Here is a 16,313-nt window from a genome sequence, read left to right as displayed (position 1 = left end):
CACATCTGACCCAGATACTTACGGAACAAGCCTTGGCCTCTTCTCGTCTCCCAGGGCCCGGGCATGCCTGGAACAGGACAGAGCAGTGCCCGTCCCTGCTGGGCCAGGCTCACTTGGCACAGGAGGCCGGTGGCCCCTGGGGCCCAGCTCGAAGCCTGTTTTGCTCTCAGCCACAGGGCGCTCAGGCCCCCCAGTTCTAGCCCTACCTCACCCTCCCCACCGGTACAGAGGACAGGAAAGGGCCATCGCCAAGTGCAGTCACCACGGAACCTTCTGGCCGGGCCCTGGGTGCCTGGGGACCGGACCCCCTACCCAGAATCAGCTTGGCCCTGCTCCTCCTTAGGGAGACACCATTTTTAATTCATGTTTATTTTAAAAATAAATACTCTTTTCTTCACTTTCAGACGAGGGTGGTGCTGGAAGGTTAGGCAGAGAGGCCTTCCCCTGGCGGACGGCCCTGAAGGGAGCTGCTGCCGCCCCCCAAACGCTCCCCCACAAATGCCTGAAATGCCTCTCTTGCTGCTGCTCCTCCTGGCCAAGCAGCCGTGCATGACCAACCAACCGACCGACCGACCGCAGATGGAAATTCCGGGACTTCAGGGCTGGGGGCAGGGCTGAAGCGCCTCCTGGGCTCCACCTGCGGCAGCGCCCCACTGGGGTCGGCCCCCCGTTTCAGGCCCAGGAGCCCTAGATGCAGGTGATCAGCACGTCCACGGAGGTGGGCACCTCGATCTCCTCAAAGAGCACGTGGCCCCCCGCAGCCCGGGGGCCCCCTGCCTTGACCACAGCCCTCAGCAGTTCCTGGGCGTGCTGCAAGAGGCGCTGGTTCCGACGGCGGCCCAGGCGGCGCAGCGATAGGATGGCCAGCACGTGGTCCCGCCTGCGGAGACACGCAGACCCTCACTGCAGATCCAGCAGCTCCAGGGACACCCCAGACCCCAGGGTGAGAGGACCCCTTCGGCTCAGGCTGGAAGCATGAGTGCGCCCAGCATTCCTGGAGCCTGGTTGGAGAGAGGCTGAGACTAGCCCGGAGGAGCAGAAGGGGGTGCTGGGCCGTGGAGGGGGAGGGGGCCCGCCAGCCAGGGGAGGGGGCCTAGGAGGAGGTTCCGGAAACTCGTGGAGTGGCCGGAGGGGCTGGGGGGGGCGATGCAGCCTCGCAGGGGTCAGGTCCAGGCCAGGGGCGTTGCCCCCTGAAAGAGTCAGGGCCTCCTTCCAGCACTGAGCAGCAAGGAGGGAGGCAGCGTGGGGGTGGGAGGCCCCACCCAGTGGTGTCACAAGTCCCCCCTCCCGTCCCAAGCACCCCAAGGGGCTCCAAGCACCACCTCCAAAGCTTGGTGGGCCTGCCAAGTACAGGAAAACCCCAAGAGGCCCAAAGGGGAACCTTGGGGGAGCTTGGGGAAGCCAAAGAGCTTGGGCAGGGGGCAGGGAATTCTCCCAGGGTGGGGTGGGGGCAGCGGTGGGGCCCGGAAGGGGCTAGACCCGGGACTTTCTGTGCCTCCCCCTGGAATTGCCAAGGCTTGGAAAGATGGGCCTGGGATTTCCATGGGTCTGATGACTCACCACCCCCCCAGCAAACGCCCTGGATCCACGCCTCGTTTCCCTTGGCCCAAGCTTGGGGCTTCCAGAAAGGGCTTTCTCCCTGCCACGGGGACTGTGTCTTCCTCTGAGACTCCCGGGGCAGGAGCCTGTCCCCACTCTCAGACACCTGAGGAGGGGCCCCCACTCCCTTCAGAGGAGTCTCCCCAAGCCCCGGCAGGACTGAATGAGGGTGGCGAGGGAAAGGCAGCCCGGATCCCATGGGGCAGCCCCCAGCCTGAAGTTCAGAGGCGCGAGCAGGTCACCCCGCGGCACTCATGCACCTGCATCTGCGCACACGCTCAGGTGGGGACTGGTCTGAGTGCCGCCGGGGGTCAGGTAGGGGGCTCCTAACCCTCCATGGCCCCCTCAACCAGCTCATGGGTGCACCTACAGCCACAGGAATACTTTTTTTTTTTTTCTTTTTAGGGCTGCACCCTTGGCACATGGAGGTTCCCAGAGCTACAGCTGCTGGCCTGCACCACAGCCACAGCCACAGCCACAGCCATGCCAGATCCGAGCCACACCTGAGACATACGCCACAGCCACAGCAATGCAGGATCCGAGCTGCATCTATGACCTACACCACAGCTCATGGCAACGCTGGACCCTTAACCCACTGAGCCAGGCCAGGGATGGAACCTGCACGCTCACGGATACTAGTCGGATTTGTTTCCCCTGTGCCACGACAGGAGCTCCCAGGACACTTCTGAAGGCAGGAGTCCCCTGAACCCGGGGCCTGCGATGCTCCCTTGGAACCCCCGATGGTACAGACCTGATGTCGGGGTAGCTCCGGATGAGTGTCTCCAGGTGCCGCTGGATGTCGTCTTTGTACGTCTCGCCCAGGATGTCAGCCACGCAGGGGATCGCTTGTCCCAGCCACGTGGCTTCAGAGCCCTGCGGACACAGGGAGATGCGTGCAGGGCAGGCCACCCCCACCCAGGAACCCCCTTGCGGGCCCTGCCTGCAGCTGGGCCATCAGTGTACCGGCTCGCCCTCCTGCGGCCACCACTGCGGCCACCACCGCGGCCCCACCGCCTCCCACACCGCAGAACGGATGCGGGCCTCGGCACCGCGGACTCAGTCGCAGCACAATATTCCCTCCCTGCGATACAGCTCAGAAGTGTCTTCCGTTGTCTGCTCAGATGGGTAAACCGAGGTGCCCATGGGAAGTCCTGCCTGGACTCATACAGCGCCCGGAGCCCAGCAGCCCTCGGAGGGCCTGCAAGTGTAGGGAGGCGGAGGCGGGTCCTCCACAGTCCCGGCCTGGCCCGTGGGGCCCGAACCCCGCCCCTTCCCTACCCCCAGGAACTGCACGCAAATGTGTGCAACGTGCTGTCCCCACCTGGCCGCGCCCCAGCTGTGCCGGCACTCCCAGCCCCCTCTCCCAGGAGCTCCGGGCCCTCGGTCGGCCGATGCTCCTACCAAGCCCTGGAAGGTGTTGCCAATGGCCTGCGCGTCCTGGCCCATCTTCTGGGAGCCAGTCAGTCGCTCGACACCTCGGAATCGCTCGCGCCGCCCCAGCACGTGGGCCAGGTACTCCCGGACCACATAACGGTGCACCTCCTGCAGCGTCTCCTGGGCGGTGCAGAGGTCAGGGTCAGGGTCAGGGTCAATGGTCCTGGCCCCGGGCAAGCCTCAGCACAGCCCAGGCCCCGCTCCCATACCTGCGCCCAGGGCGAGGCCACGCGCTCCAGGTGGCCTGCGAAAGCCACCACCTTGTCCATGAGGGGCTGCAGCACATCCTGTGTCAGCCAGGCCTTGGTGCACAGGACCCTGAAGAGTGGCTGGGGGCAGAGGGGGTGGGGTCTTCTAACGGGGTGTCCCCCCATCCGCCAGACCCTCCCATCCCTCCCCTCAGAGCCCAGAGCATGGCTCCTGACCGGGTCTTGCAGGCCAAGGGACAGTCTGCTCACAGGAGGAAATTCTGGGGAGCGAGCCGACTGCCTTCTCTGTCAGGTGACATCCCCTCTCCTACCACAAACTATGTCACCAGGCCTTTCCCGGCACCGCTTCCTCCAGGCCCAGAACCCCAGTGCGCAGGGTTTGTATTTGATCTCTGGCCAGGCCTTGCTTTGGGAGTCCTGGGAACCTGGGGGGCTGGGTGAGGGGCAGTGCCCTGGATGCACCCTCTCTTCTGAAGGAAGAAAGCAGTTGTTTCTCAGCCACTCTTGCTAAGCTGGGAACTCGTCTGGGTCCCCTGCCCCTGCCCCCCCCCCCAACACTGCCCCTGGGGTAAATGAGTGCTGTGACTTGGGCTTCCAGGCTTCGGTACAAGAAGGCACCTGCTGGACACGAAAAGTGGGGATGGAAGGGCCCGTCCCCTTCACCTGGACATCACCCTGCAAGCCCCGGAGCAGCCGATTCTGAAAGTCGCAGGTGGCAGCCACCAGGGGCTTCTCCAGCTCTTTGAAGCTTCCTGGGAACCTGGCCAGAAGTCCGGTCCTGGGGAAGGACCAGGATGGGTGACAAAGTGGGCAAGGGGGAGCTGGCTGGGCGACAAGACCTGGCCATGAAGGCTAGGTGCCACATCGACTCCATCCACTTAGACTGTAATGTGAAGGGGGCCCCCCCGGACTGTATGGTGAAGCAGCCCTGGGAGCAGTGGCAGGTAAGGGGACAGCACTGTGCCCCAGGAGCCCATCATACAGGGGCAGGGCATCAGAGTGGTGGTGGAGCCACTGCACGGCAGAGCTCCCCTGCGGCAGCGCGGGGCCAACCTCCATCCCTCTCGGTGATGGGAGTGAGGCACAGCCATTCCCGGCACATGGGGCCCTCCTCTGAGCCTCATACCTGCCTGTCCAAATATTACAGTCTCCCCATTTCACTGCTGAGGAAACTGAGGGCCAGGCTATGCCCAGCCCCAAGCCCGAGGACACAGAAAGGCAGGCTACATTTTCATCAGGGGCTTGGCCAGAGGCTGCCTACCAAGAGGCAGAGAATGTTCCCTGTGGCGGTACTCAGGATCCCCAGCCCCAGCCTGGCAAAGATTAGGGCCCAAAGAACGTTATAGAAGCAATGCCCCGTTGTGGCTGTGCTTTGGGTTCACATGGGCTTGGTTCAAGTCCCAGATCCAGCACAGACTGTCTGGGTGACCATGGACAAGCAGCATTTCCTTTCTGAGCCTCCATGGTCCCATCTGTACTTGGGGACACCACACGTGTTCTGCAGCCGCTGATGCATCTTCAGTGGGGGGACACCCAGGTTTGGCTGGGGTTAGGATCAACGCTGCCGGCCCACAGACAGGGGCTCTGCCTCCTGGGCTGCAGAAGAACCCAGCCCCACCACTGGCACAGCCCTGGAGGGAGAGTCAGGGAGGACTTCTGGGAAGGGAGTATCTCCCTGAAAAGGAAGAAAGCTGATTGGGATGAAGGGAGATGAACCGGCAGGCGCCAGGCAGGGATGGCTGGAACTTCTTGGCCTCTGCTCATCCTTGAAATTCCCTGCATCCCTTCCAGGGCCTCAGCCCCGAAGGGCCAAGAGAAGCCCTCACAGCGGGGGGCCGGGGCAGGGCGAGCTCCCCTCCCCGGCGGTTCCCCGGGAAGGCGGTAGCCGTCTGTGTTCCAGTTCCCTGAGCTTGCGCGCCCCCTGCCGGCCGCACTCGGCACCGCCTCTGCGGAGGAGCGGGAGAGACCCACCTGAGCTCCTCGCAGGCGTTGATGTTGGCGCCCAGGTGAGGCTCGTTCACTGCCTTCGACTCCAGAAAAGCCTTTTCAAACCTGGGGGCGGGGTACGCAGAGGCCTCGGAGACCCTTTCTGGCTTCTATGACCCCGTGACCGCCCTCCCGTCAGGCCCCCACCCAAACCTCGGGCCTTATGATGAGGCTCCTCCCTCCCACTTGTCGCAGGATCTCGACCTGGGAGCAAACAGTATGGGCCCTTCCCAGAGACGACCGCCGTCCGCACCTTGGCCACTCCACCCACCCCACCCCGGCCCAGGAGGCACCCTCACCTGGGCAGGAAGAGGCCAAGCGCCCGGGCACAAATCTGCAAGGTGGTGGCCTCCAGCTCCTTGGAGATGGCGCCGGCTGCCTTCACGTGCTCTGCCACGAGCTGCGAGCGATGCCACGGGCTGAACGCGTGTCGGAGCCCTCACGCCCCATGCCCCTAGCTCCCACCTAGTGGCCCAGGGATGTCTCCGACCTGCCTTCCCCTGGCTCACTGCCTCCTTTCCAATTTCCAGGGATCAACTTTCCTAACTCTCCAGGGGACCACTTGCCAAGCTGAGAGCTGTGTCTTGGCGCTCCCAGCCTTGCCATGCGCCCCGAGGATCTCTGATCGCACCCCACGTGGGGCCTCAGGCTCCCATCTAATGGGGATAGGCGGTTAAGACTGCGTTTTACAGCTCCGGGTGCTCCCCCCTGCCTGGAGCCCAAACGCACGTCCCTGCTTCCGGGCTCACCATGTGGACGTCGAAGGACAGCGGAGTATGGTAGCGGCCCTGCAGCACGTCAGGGGCCTCCGCATCCGCCCAGCGACTCTGCTCTAGCTGCAGGATGCCGTCGAAGCAGCTCGCGATCTTGGTCTGTGTGAGGTAGGGAAAGGGCCAAGGTGAGACCTATCGCCCAAGCCCCATCGCGTTCCACTCTGCGAGGGCACAGGGCCATGCCCGAGGCCCCAGGGGGAGGGGTGGCTTCGGACAGAGTCGCACCCGGCAGCGTGATCCTGGGCAGAGCCTCTCTACGGTGGGGCACTGGCTACACTCTACCTGGACCCCGCCCCCTCGGGCCTGGCCCCGCCCCCGGCCTTACCTCCAGGAAGTTGGTGTATTCGCTCTCCAGTCGGGCCCACACGTCGGGTGCCAGGAGCGGGGGCAACGGCTCTGAGGACAGAGCCAGGTTCTGAGCCCCCAGGAAATCAGGACTGTAAAGCAAGGGGAAGCCTGAAGGTCTGGGCGGAACCCGGTGGCAGCGGCTGCTCCTACCCTGTCTGGATAGGCTCAAAGCCTTAACAGCCTCACCAGAGGCCGTGAACCTGGGCTTCTGTTCACACAGTCAGCCCCCCACCCCAAACTCTGACTGCAGGATTTCCTGGCACTCCGGCCATCAGCTGTGTGGGCACAGAATGCATAAAGACGCCTGTCAGATGGGCCTCTACCAGGTTGCCTCAGGAGTGACCTCCACCCTCACCGCCGGGAGTACGTCCAAGACTAAGCCCTAGACGCCCCCCAGGGACCACGCAGCACAGGGACTAGCCACCATCGAGCCCACACCAGGGAGACCCAGACGGGCAGGTATCTGCCCGAGGCCACACAGCAAATTAAGGCGCCCAGGACTTTGGCGCCCTCTGCTGGCTTGCCCTCCTCCAGCTCGCCATTGCGCCTGGGGGGCCGGGGGGCCCTCGGCGGGAGAGGTGACCCCCCACCCACATTTTGCAGAGCCCCGAACCGAGGTGTCCATTCAAAGCGGAGAGGGGGAGTGAAATCCAGCGCATGCTAAGTTCTGTCAGCCCGTGGTTGTGTCCTCCCTCCCCTGGGAGGGGTGCCCTTTGCTAATTCGCTCAGATGGCAGCTTTTGGACTAGCTGGTGCCTAACTGGGCTCCCTGTCTCCCCCCCCAAACGCTTTCCAGCTTCAGGAACCTGCCCATGGGAGGCCCTTAAGAAAACCTGGACAGGAGAGCACCGTGGCCCCCGGACCCCTGCCGCCCATCGCCAGCCCTCTCCCAGGGAGGAAGAGAGAAAGGTGCCCTGTGGGGCTCAGGGCAGGTTCTCGAAGGTCTCTCGAAGGTCTCTCGGGTGGGCAGTGCCTGTCCTCCACGGCGTCCTGGCTGGGGCCTCACCTGCCGTAGACATTGGCCGCCCAGTCCAGCAGCACGTACAGCTGCTCGCAGCCGCGGGCGTTGTGCGCGAGCTCCTGAAGGCGCTGGGCCACCGCGCCGTGGAAGGCGCGCAGGTAGGTCTCCCACGCCGGGAAGCCGGCGGCCGCATAAACGGGATGCACCTCCAGCTGCACCTTCTGCAGGTCGCGGCGAACCAAGCTGCCGAGCTCGGTCAGAACCTGGGCCAAGGCCGATCCGCCCTCGGCTGCCCCTGGGGCCTCTCCGGGGCCCGCTGACCGCACGCGCTCCTGCGCGCTCCGCCGCACTGCGTCCTCCCAGTGCTGGCGCCAGTGGCGCGGCGTGCGCAGGAAGTCGCCGTCTTCAGGGGCTCCGGGTGGGCCTCCTCTTCCGCGCGCACCACGCCGGCCAGCTCGGCGAGGGCGGCCGCGTCCACGCCGTCCGGGCCCAGGGTCTCGTTCACGATGGCATCAATCTCCGAGGCCAGGGCATCGTAGTGCAGGCACACGTCCATGGCACGTCGTGCGAAGCCCGTGGGGTCCTGCTCGAAGGTGCGCGAGGCTTTCTCGGCCACTAGCCGAGTCTCCAGGTGCCGCAGCTGTTCGAAGGCTGCCAGCAGCTGCCGTTCAGTGATGAGGTCAGCCACAGATTTGCCTTTTGCCAGGTCAGGCAAGAAAAAAGGCAGTGAGGGGGACGCCCCAAATAGGTCTGTGGGCCCTGATCTGACCCACTAGGACCCGGGCTGCCTGGCTCCAGAGTTTCACTGAAGTCCTGCTCCGGGGGAGCAACAGCCCCAACTTCCAGGACATCCCTTCCAATCACTTTTGAGGAGGCAGAAGCCCGGCTCCCCAGCCTGGCTCAAGGCAGCAACTGGGATCAGCCCCTGCCTCCCCTCGGCTCCCACCTCCACCCCCAGCTCTGCTGGGCCTGGCGGCCTCAAGTGCTGTCCTGACGGCAGGTCCGAGCTCAGGCTGGGCATGTGCTTCGATGCCCAGGCTCCTGCTGCCATGTCCAGCGTCAGCATTTCTTGCCATTCCCTGCTCTGAGCCAGGCTCTACCCACCAGGAGCCCTCCACTTCCGTCTGCACCCCGCTTCAGGTGCCCTCTCCTGGGTGGCCCCCTGGCCTCCCCTCCAGGCAGCCACAGCTCCCAGGCACGCTCTGTGACCCGGTGATCCCAGGGGACCGGTGCCTCGGCCGCCACTCTAGTTTGGCCAGGAGCCAGACTGTGGAAGGCTGTGGAGTTCGGGAGTCCTGCAGATTTGGCTTCAAATCCCATGTCTCTACCTCCCCGCTGCGAAACTTGAGGCAAGCCACTTAACCTCTGAGCCGCGCTTTTCTTGGCTGCCCTGGTTGAAATGCTGGAAGAATTTGCCTGCAGTTGTGCAGGGTGGCGCTTTGGGGTAGCTGGGGAGGAGAGCCTGTCCCAAACCTGGCCACGCCCCCCTCCCTGGCCCCCCTGCTTGGTGGGGGGGGAGCCCTCACCTTCCAGTTCCTCCGGCCCCGCCCCTGTGGATGTCGGCCGGCTGACATGGTCCAAGGCCCTGGAGGGCACCTCCTGGCCATTGGTTGCTCCTGGCACAGCAGCCGGGCCATTGTCCAGAGTGCGCCGCAGAGAGCGGAACAGGAAGCGGGAACTGCGCCTGAGCAGGCCTGGGTCCTCGGGGGCCCGGCCCGAGGCCCGCTGGCTCGCCCGGGAGAAGGCCCGCCGAAGGGTGCCCAGGCCCGGCCTGGAGTCCTCATGATACACGCTGGCTGCATCCCCTCTGTTTGCCCGCAGAGGGCCCTCAGCTGGGAGCTGCGGCTCCGCAGGCTCCTTGGGGCTGTGCAGCTCCGGCCCAGAGGTCACTGTCCGCGGTGATGGCATCTTGGCAGCAGCAGAGCTGGGGGTGGAAAGGAGGCTCAGGGGGCCCGGGCCGCCCAGCCCAGGAGCAGACACAGAGACCCTGCAGGGCAGCCCGGGCCCAGTGGCTTGATCAGGGACGCGTTCCCCGAGAGGGGACCCCAGGGCTGTCAAAAAGGAGGTGTCACCAGGCAGCGCCTGTGGCCAGAGCCATCTGCGTGCCAGGCTGCAGCGACTTCTGCAGATGTAGCAGCTACTTCTTTTAGGGGGCCTTCCCCGACACCGCTTTCCAAGGAGGTCCCCCCAGGTACCCCCACTCCAGCTCTGCCAGACCCAAGCCTCCCAGCAGAGCTGGAGAGGGAAACTGCGTGTGTCCCCAGGGCTGGGCTGGGCAACCGCGTCCAGTTCTTCCTGGACTTTAGGTCCCGAGGCCTAAAAGCGCCCACCCCGTCCACAGCCCAGGCTCCGCCCCGGACCCCTCGGCTCACCCCCATGCAGCCGTGGGGCCTCACTGCTTCTGCTCAAAGGTGAGCTCAGGGACCCTGTGGGAAGCCAACCCTTTTCCGGGTGTCTCAGAACTGGAGGGAGGAGGGGTCAGGCCAGAGGGGGCTGGCCCGGGCCACCGGGGGCTTATCAGGGCCTTGCAGCCTGCAGGGAAGGCTGTGGGAGGGCCCGGGGTTCTATATTTAACCAGGAACTGGAGATTCCCAAAGCAGTTTCTCACCCATTGCCTTTCCCCCCCAATCTCCCCCCAGGTGCGCTCTGGCCCCTCCCCTGTAGGAGCTGGGGAGGGAGTCCCCAAGGCACAGGGGTGAAGAAGGGGGAGCTAGCTCTGCCCCCACCCCACCCCCTTTCAGCCCAGCCTGGCTGGGTTCGATGCTCTGGCTTTAGGTTAAGCGGGGTGGGAGAGGCGGGAACTTTCTGGCCTGGTGGGACTGCCCACCCATCGAATTGTGTGAAGAGTTGCAGGCCAGCAAGGTCTCACTTCAGCCTCGAGGAAACTGGGGCCAGAAGAAAGGCAGGACCCACTGAAGTCACTGTCCCACCAGCGGCTAAGCCCCCGGCAGGTCCTGCAGTCACGCCCCAACAAGGGGCCAAAGGCCAAGTGGAGCCAGCACCTGACTCTTGGGCAGGAACAGCCTCTCCCCAGGCCTCGGTTTGCCTGGGGAGGGCTGACACCAGGGCAGGCAGGGCCCAGACCCTAATCCACCCACACGCCCTCCAGCGAGATGACCGTCCAGGGGTCAGACCTGCAGGGGGTCCACTGAGGCTGACCTTCCTCTCCCAGAGGTGTCTGAGCAGGTGGTAGGAGGCTCCACTGAGGGAGGACAGGCTCAGGTGATTGATGGGGACCTTATCAGCCCTGCCCTGGTCACAGGTCATTGTCCTCTCCTGCTGCCAGGACTCAGGGACCCTGCCCTCAGACCAACCCAAACATGGCATTGTCACATGAGCCACCTGTCCCCTCCACTCCCCCCGGGCTCCCCCAGCACCCAGCAGGGGCGGGAATGGGGTGAGAGAGCCATCCTACTGTACCAGCCTGCTGGCGCTCCGGGCTCTGTCTGCGGGGAGTGCGGTAGGAGGACAAGCCTGCCTGCTTGGGAAGAGGTCACGCTTACTAAGCACCTACTGTGTGCCCAGCCCAAGGCCTGGCACACATCAGATCTCCATGACAACAGAGTGGCGGGCTGTCATTCACCCTATTTCGTAGATGAGGAAAAGGCTCCGAGAGGGCCAGGGTCTTGCCTCAAGGCACACAGCTCAGGGGCGGGGAGCCCGGACCAGCCCCGGTCTGTCTAGGAACCTGGGAGCAGAGGCTGGACTCCCATGTCTCCCAGCACGAGCGAGCTGGGCTGCTGCAAGGACCCCTTCCTCCTGGCAGAGGCACCCAAGATAGGCCAGGAGTGCGGTCAGACTTGAAGGTCTCCCAGGGGGCCTAGAGGCCCATTCTGGGGGAGGAGGGGCAGCTGGTGGCTGGGTCTTATGGGAGGTCACAAAGGCAAAGACTTGGGCCCACCCTGCTCAGCCCGAAGCAGAGCTGCACTGAAAGCCCATCGAGGCCCCCAGCTGGTCCCTCTGCACCCAACTCCTGCACTTCCCAAGTCATTCTTTTTTTTTTTTTTTTTTTGCTTTTTAGGGCCACAGCCGCGGCATGTGGAGGTTCCCAGGTGAGGGATCAAATCAGAGCTGCAGCCGCCGGCCTCCACCGCCTATAGCCACGCCAGATCTGAGTCACATCTGCGACCTACACCACAGCTCACGGCAATGCCGGATCCTTAACCCACTGGGCGAGGCCAGGGATCGAACCCACAACCTCATGGTTCCTAGTTGGATTCATTTCCGCTGCACCACGACGGGAACTCCCCCAGTCATTCTTGAACTTCACAGAGCACCAGTCAGTCAAGCCATTCTCCTGCTTTAAACCCACCTGCGGCTCCCACAGCCCTCAGGCCAAGCCCGAGCCCTGCATTCTGGCCTTCAAAGTCCCCACCTGGACGGAACTTTCTCCAGTCTCACTTCTGGGCCTCCTGGACCTGCGCCCATCCAGCCTCAGCAGCCCCCTCCTGCACGTACAGCCTCCCAGCTTCTGCACAGGCTGCTCCTTCTCCCAGCCTCCCTTCTGCTCCCCAAATCTGGCCTGGATTTCAGAACCGCCAAGGAGCCCATGGGCTGCGCTGTGCCATCTGTCTGCTCATTAGTCACTCAGACCGTCCCCTGCTCACTTGCCTAGAAACCTCTGCCCCTCTGCCACCTCCCGGTCGCCCCAGAGCCAGCCTGAAGGAGTGAACCATCAGCCTAAGGGTCAGTCCTGCCCATGCTGGCCTGATTGGGTGTCGTGCTGGTGTCTTCTGGACTGAGACTTGCAGACTCTCTGCTGACTCTACTTTGGCCCCTGCCCAGCACCTGCCTCCCCACCTGTGGGGCCTCTGACTCTCCTCTCTGCCCCATTGCCCTGAGTGAATGTTCAGAGAGGCCCTGGGCCCTGTGTCTGGGGCTTGGGCTGAGCTTCAAGGCCCAGGAAACACAGGCCTCGCTGGAGCCCTGGGCCCCACGCTCTCCAGGTCAGGCCAGAGCGCCCACTGCAGGGCCAGTGGCAGGGGAATGCCACCCAGAAGACGTGGTCACTGGAAGCCTCCATCTGCCCGCCACCCTACCTGTGACCAAGAAGTCAAGGCTGGGCTTCCCCCCACCCCATCCCCCTGCTCCCCAGCCTCTGCTTCTACCCCCTTTGCTAGGCCGTCCTCCCAGAGCCGGCCTCAGCCTCCCAGGTGGCCCTCAGTCCCCTTCAGCCCCAACCTCCCCACCTACCCTGGGCCTGGGCCATCTCCCCATCCTTCAAAGCTCCACAGCAGCCACCTCCGCAGGGGCCTGCCTGGGCCGTGGGCAGGACTGTGTCCCACCATACCTCCCACCTGCCATCCCTGTCACCTGATCCCGGGTCCTACCTGTGCTCCTTCCTAGACCCCATAGCCAACATCTGTGGCACGCAGGGGTCTTGCCAAAACATAAACCTCTCTGAAAGCCCTTCCTTACAAGATAAGATTATTCTGAAATAAGGAAGAAGGAGTTCCCGTCGTGGCGCAGCGGAAGTGAATCTGATTAGGAACCATGAGGTTGCGGGTTCGATCCCTGGCCTCGCTCAGTGGGTTAAGGATCCAGCACTGCCGTGAGCTGTGGTGTAGGTCGCAGATGTGGCTCAGATCCCGCGTTGCTGTGGCTGTAGCTGTGGCTGTGGTTGTGGTGTAAGGCCAGTGGCTACAGCTCCAATTCGACCCCTCGCCTGGGAACCTCCATGTGCCGTGGGTGCAGCCCTAAAAGGACAAAAGACAAAAAAATAAAAATGAAATAAGGAAGAAGACAAGCATGTGCATTCTCATCACACTATTCAGAATTTGCCTGGAAATAAGTTAAGGCAAAATAAAGCAAGAAAAATGAATAAGAGGCAGGAGTATCAGGAAGGACCGATTAAGATGTCACTGTTTGTGGGTGATATGATGGTCTGCTTAGAAATAGCTTTTCCACACCCCAGACAAGCCTATTTTAAAAAGGCACTTAGAAGGCATCTCTTCCAACTTCGTAGTAGCCTATAAGGAAGAGAATCTGAGAAATCGCATATATATATAAAACTGAGTCACCTGAAACCAAAACATCGTAAATCAGCTTCTCTTCAATGTGAAGAAAGAAATAAAAAATAAAAGTTTCCCTTCTTAAATAGCACCAGGCCTCTCCCTTCCCCCTGCCCGGGGCTGCCATCGCCCTCAAGAGAAGCGCAAGACGCCTCCTTAGCTGGGCATTCAAGGCCCCTCCTAAAGGGCCGCTCCAGCTTCCTCCTCACTCACTCCCTCACTCACCCACTCTGATCACTCAGAGGCACTCACCTCTCCTTCGTGCAGGCTCTTCTCTCTGCCAGCAGTGACCTCACCCGCCAGCTCCTTCAACCTCAGGACAAGTGGCTCCTCCTCCAAGAAGCCTTCCCTGACCAGCTGCGTTCCAGGCCCCCGTCAGCACCTCCCGCTCTGGGCCTGGTTCCTGCCCTGGGCATAACTTCTCTCGTGCCGGAGGGACAGCTCCAGGTCTGGCCCACCTGCCCCTTGACCAGGAGCCCCCCAGGGCAGAGAGCAGGCCCGCCCTAGCCCCCAGCCAGGGCTGGTACCCTCGCAGGTGCCCAAGGAAAACAGACAAGCCGTTTACTGTAGGAGCAAAAGGCCTCAGGGGTGCCGCCGCTTTTGGGCACCTCTGTGCTTAACCTGAGTGTGTCTCCGGCCATGTGTGCCTCTGTTCTAGAATGCGTGTGCCTCCGAGCGTCTGCGCGTCTTTCTGTTTGTGAGCCCGTGTGTGTGCGTCTGGGCCTGCGTGCATGTCTTCGTGACCGTGTCTATCTGCTTTCCATGCCTCTGTGTGTGTGTGTGTGAGTGTGTGTGTGAGTGAGTGTGTGTGTGTGTGTGTGTGTGTTCACTGTGCTTTGAGCTGGCATTTGGGCCTGGACTCTGAGCTGAGGCCCTCAGCCAGGAAAGCGAGCAGCAGAGCCAGACTTGTCCTCTGTCCCTGGAGTCCCCGCCCCCTGCCCACAGCAGCCACGTGGGCCTCCGCTCACCTGCGCGGACGTACCTGCCGAGTGAGTAGACCCTGAGCCCCAAGCGGAACGAGGCCAGGGCGGAGCAGCCGGCCGGGCTGGGCCTTCAGAGCAGGGCCCAGGCCGTGGGCCCTCCGGAGCAGCCAGAGCGAGTGGCCAACAGCTGGGACTTCCCAGCTGTGGTCAGGAGCAATCAGGGCCCCCAGCCCCACCCCAGCCCCACCCTCCGCCACAGCCCCAGACTTTCACTTTCGGAAATGTTCCCACCCCCTTCCCACTGCAAAGGTAACACGCCAACCTTTCATTCCAGGCTGCACAGGCTCAGACTCAGGGCAGCGACCCCGGGAGGGGACAGAGGAGGAGACAGCACGCTTGCGGGGGTGGGGGTGGCACGACCCCGGGACGGCCTGTCCCTCCTGTGGTCAGACTGAGGCCGAGGGAGCAGACCAGCTGGCCCGAGGTGGGGCGCCCAGCCTGCAGCACCGAAGCCCAGAAGGACCTCTCCCTCCAGGGCAAAGTCACCAGCAGCCGTCCTGTCACCAAACTCATCCTGAGAGCCTGTGTGCCCTGCCTGGCACTGAGGGTGACATGGGCTGAGTGGGGAGCAAGAGGACAGCAGCGGAGGGGACAGTGTGGGCCGCATGCAGCCTGGGGCTGGAAGAAGGGGAAGTGCCCCAGGGGACCGAAAGGAGACACTCAGGGAGGAGGAGGGATGGCCGGGGTGGGGTGGGTGGGCAGCCCAGGAGGAAAGGTGTGGAGGTGGGGCCTGAGTCCGGGCAGCGGCTCAAGCGGGGGGGCCCCCCTGCAGGGAGGGTCACCAGGCTTCCCAGAAGCGGCAGCCCCCCCGCCCCACGTTCCTGGGAGCTCCGCTGCTGGCGTCCTGGGGAAAAAATTTAGGGAAAATCCGAGAAGGACAGATCCAGTCCTGTCCCCAGGCTGGAGCCAGAGGGTCCGAGGCGGAGCAGGGGAGGGGCTCTGGGCAGACACAGCCTGCGGGCCGTCCAGGGGCTGCTGAGACTCGTCCCACAGGCCGGGGGTGGGGCGGGGGCTTAAGTTGCACGCACTCATTTGCTTGCAGTCCCTTGGCTGGCTTCTCCCTGTGTCCTCGCATGGTCGTCGCTCGGTGGGCCTGGGTCCTCATCCCCCTCCTCACAGGCCATACCGGATTAGGACCCACCAAAATGGGCTCGTTTTAACTTAATCACTCTTCAAAGACCCTGTCTCCAAATACAGTCACATGCCGAGATTTGGGGGGTTAGGGATTTTTTTTTTGAGCCCATAACAGATTGGAAGGCACCTGAGATGCTGCAGCTGACATGGACCAAGCTGTACCCAGAGATGCTAGCACCTCCTCCAGGAAGCCCTCCGGTTTACTTCTTGAGTCATAGCTCCCAGAGTCTTGGGTTCCCCTCTGGGAAATGGGGCCATAAGAGTCCCAGCTCAAGCCTGGGAGGCACCCCACTGGCTGGGTGGGCCTACCCTACCCCCGCCACCTCTCTGCTCAGGCTGGCCTGCCCACTTGTCTCCCGTCCCATGTGTCTCCAATGGTCAAAGACTCAGAGATGAGAGGGGCAAGCATGACTCAAGAGACAGAAGGGGCGTCGTGGCTCAGCAGTAACGAACCCTAGTATCCACCAGTTCATGAGTTCGATTCCTGGCCTCTCTCAGCGGGTTAAGGACCCAGCATTTCTGTGAGCTGTGGTGTAGGCCGCAGACATGGCTCAGATCTGGCCTTGCTGTGGCTGTGGTGTAGGCCAGCGGCTACAGATCCAATTCGACCCCTAGCCTGGGCACCTCCATACGCCATGGGTGCAGCCAAAAAAAAAAAAAAAGAAAAAAGAGGTCCCTAAAAAGCCCGCGGGGGCAGGCCTGGAAGGGTTGCACCCAGACTCTTCCCAACACCCAGCTGCACCCTGCAGCTGCCCAGGCCTGTGCCGACTTTTCAGCACAAGGCTGTGATGTTTCTTTTATTCTATCTCCATGTCGTTTTTCCCCAACTTTCTTAGGAAAATCCCTTTGGAAAAGTCCCAGCCGTGTCTCAGAGGG

General features: G+C 63.0%; 1 protein-coding gene across 1 annotated transcript; it reads right to left on the bottom strand.

Annotated features, from left to right (window-relative positions):
- Positions 1-339: 339 nt before the first annotated feature.
- Positions 340-14,478, bottom strand: EXOC3L4 (exocyst complex component 3 like 4). The gene is given in 13 exon segments (XM_021081544.1): positions 340-880; positions 2,351-2,472; positions 3,001-3,153; positions 3,243-3,362; positions 3,906-4,020; positions 5,214-5,294; positions 5,528-5,628; positions 5,978-6,100; positions 6,327-6,438; positions 7,355-7,721; positions 7,724-8,005; positions 8,836-9,233; positions 14,289-14,478. Coding segments are annotated over 12 exon segments (2,151 nt in total). The 5' UTR covers positions 9,218-9,233; positions 14,289-14,478; the 3' UTR covers positions 340-687.
- Positions 14,479-16,313: the final 1,835 nt, after the last annotated feature.

Source organism: Sus scrofa, unplaced genomic scaffold (assembly GCF_000003025.6).
Source record: "Sus scrofa isolate TJ Tabasco breed Duroc unplaced genomic scaffold, Sscrofa11.1 Contig1914, whole genome shotgun sequence".
In the NCBI taxonomy this organism is placed as follows: domain Eukaryota; kingdom Metazoa; phylum Chordata; class Mammalia; order Artiodactyla; family Suidae; genus Sus; species Sus scrofa.
The sequence above is the reverse complement of the archived record's forward strand: the minus strand, read 5'-3'. Positions and strand labels throughout refer to the sequence as shown.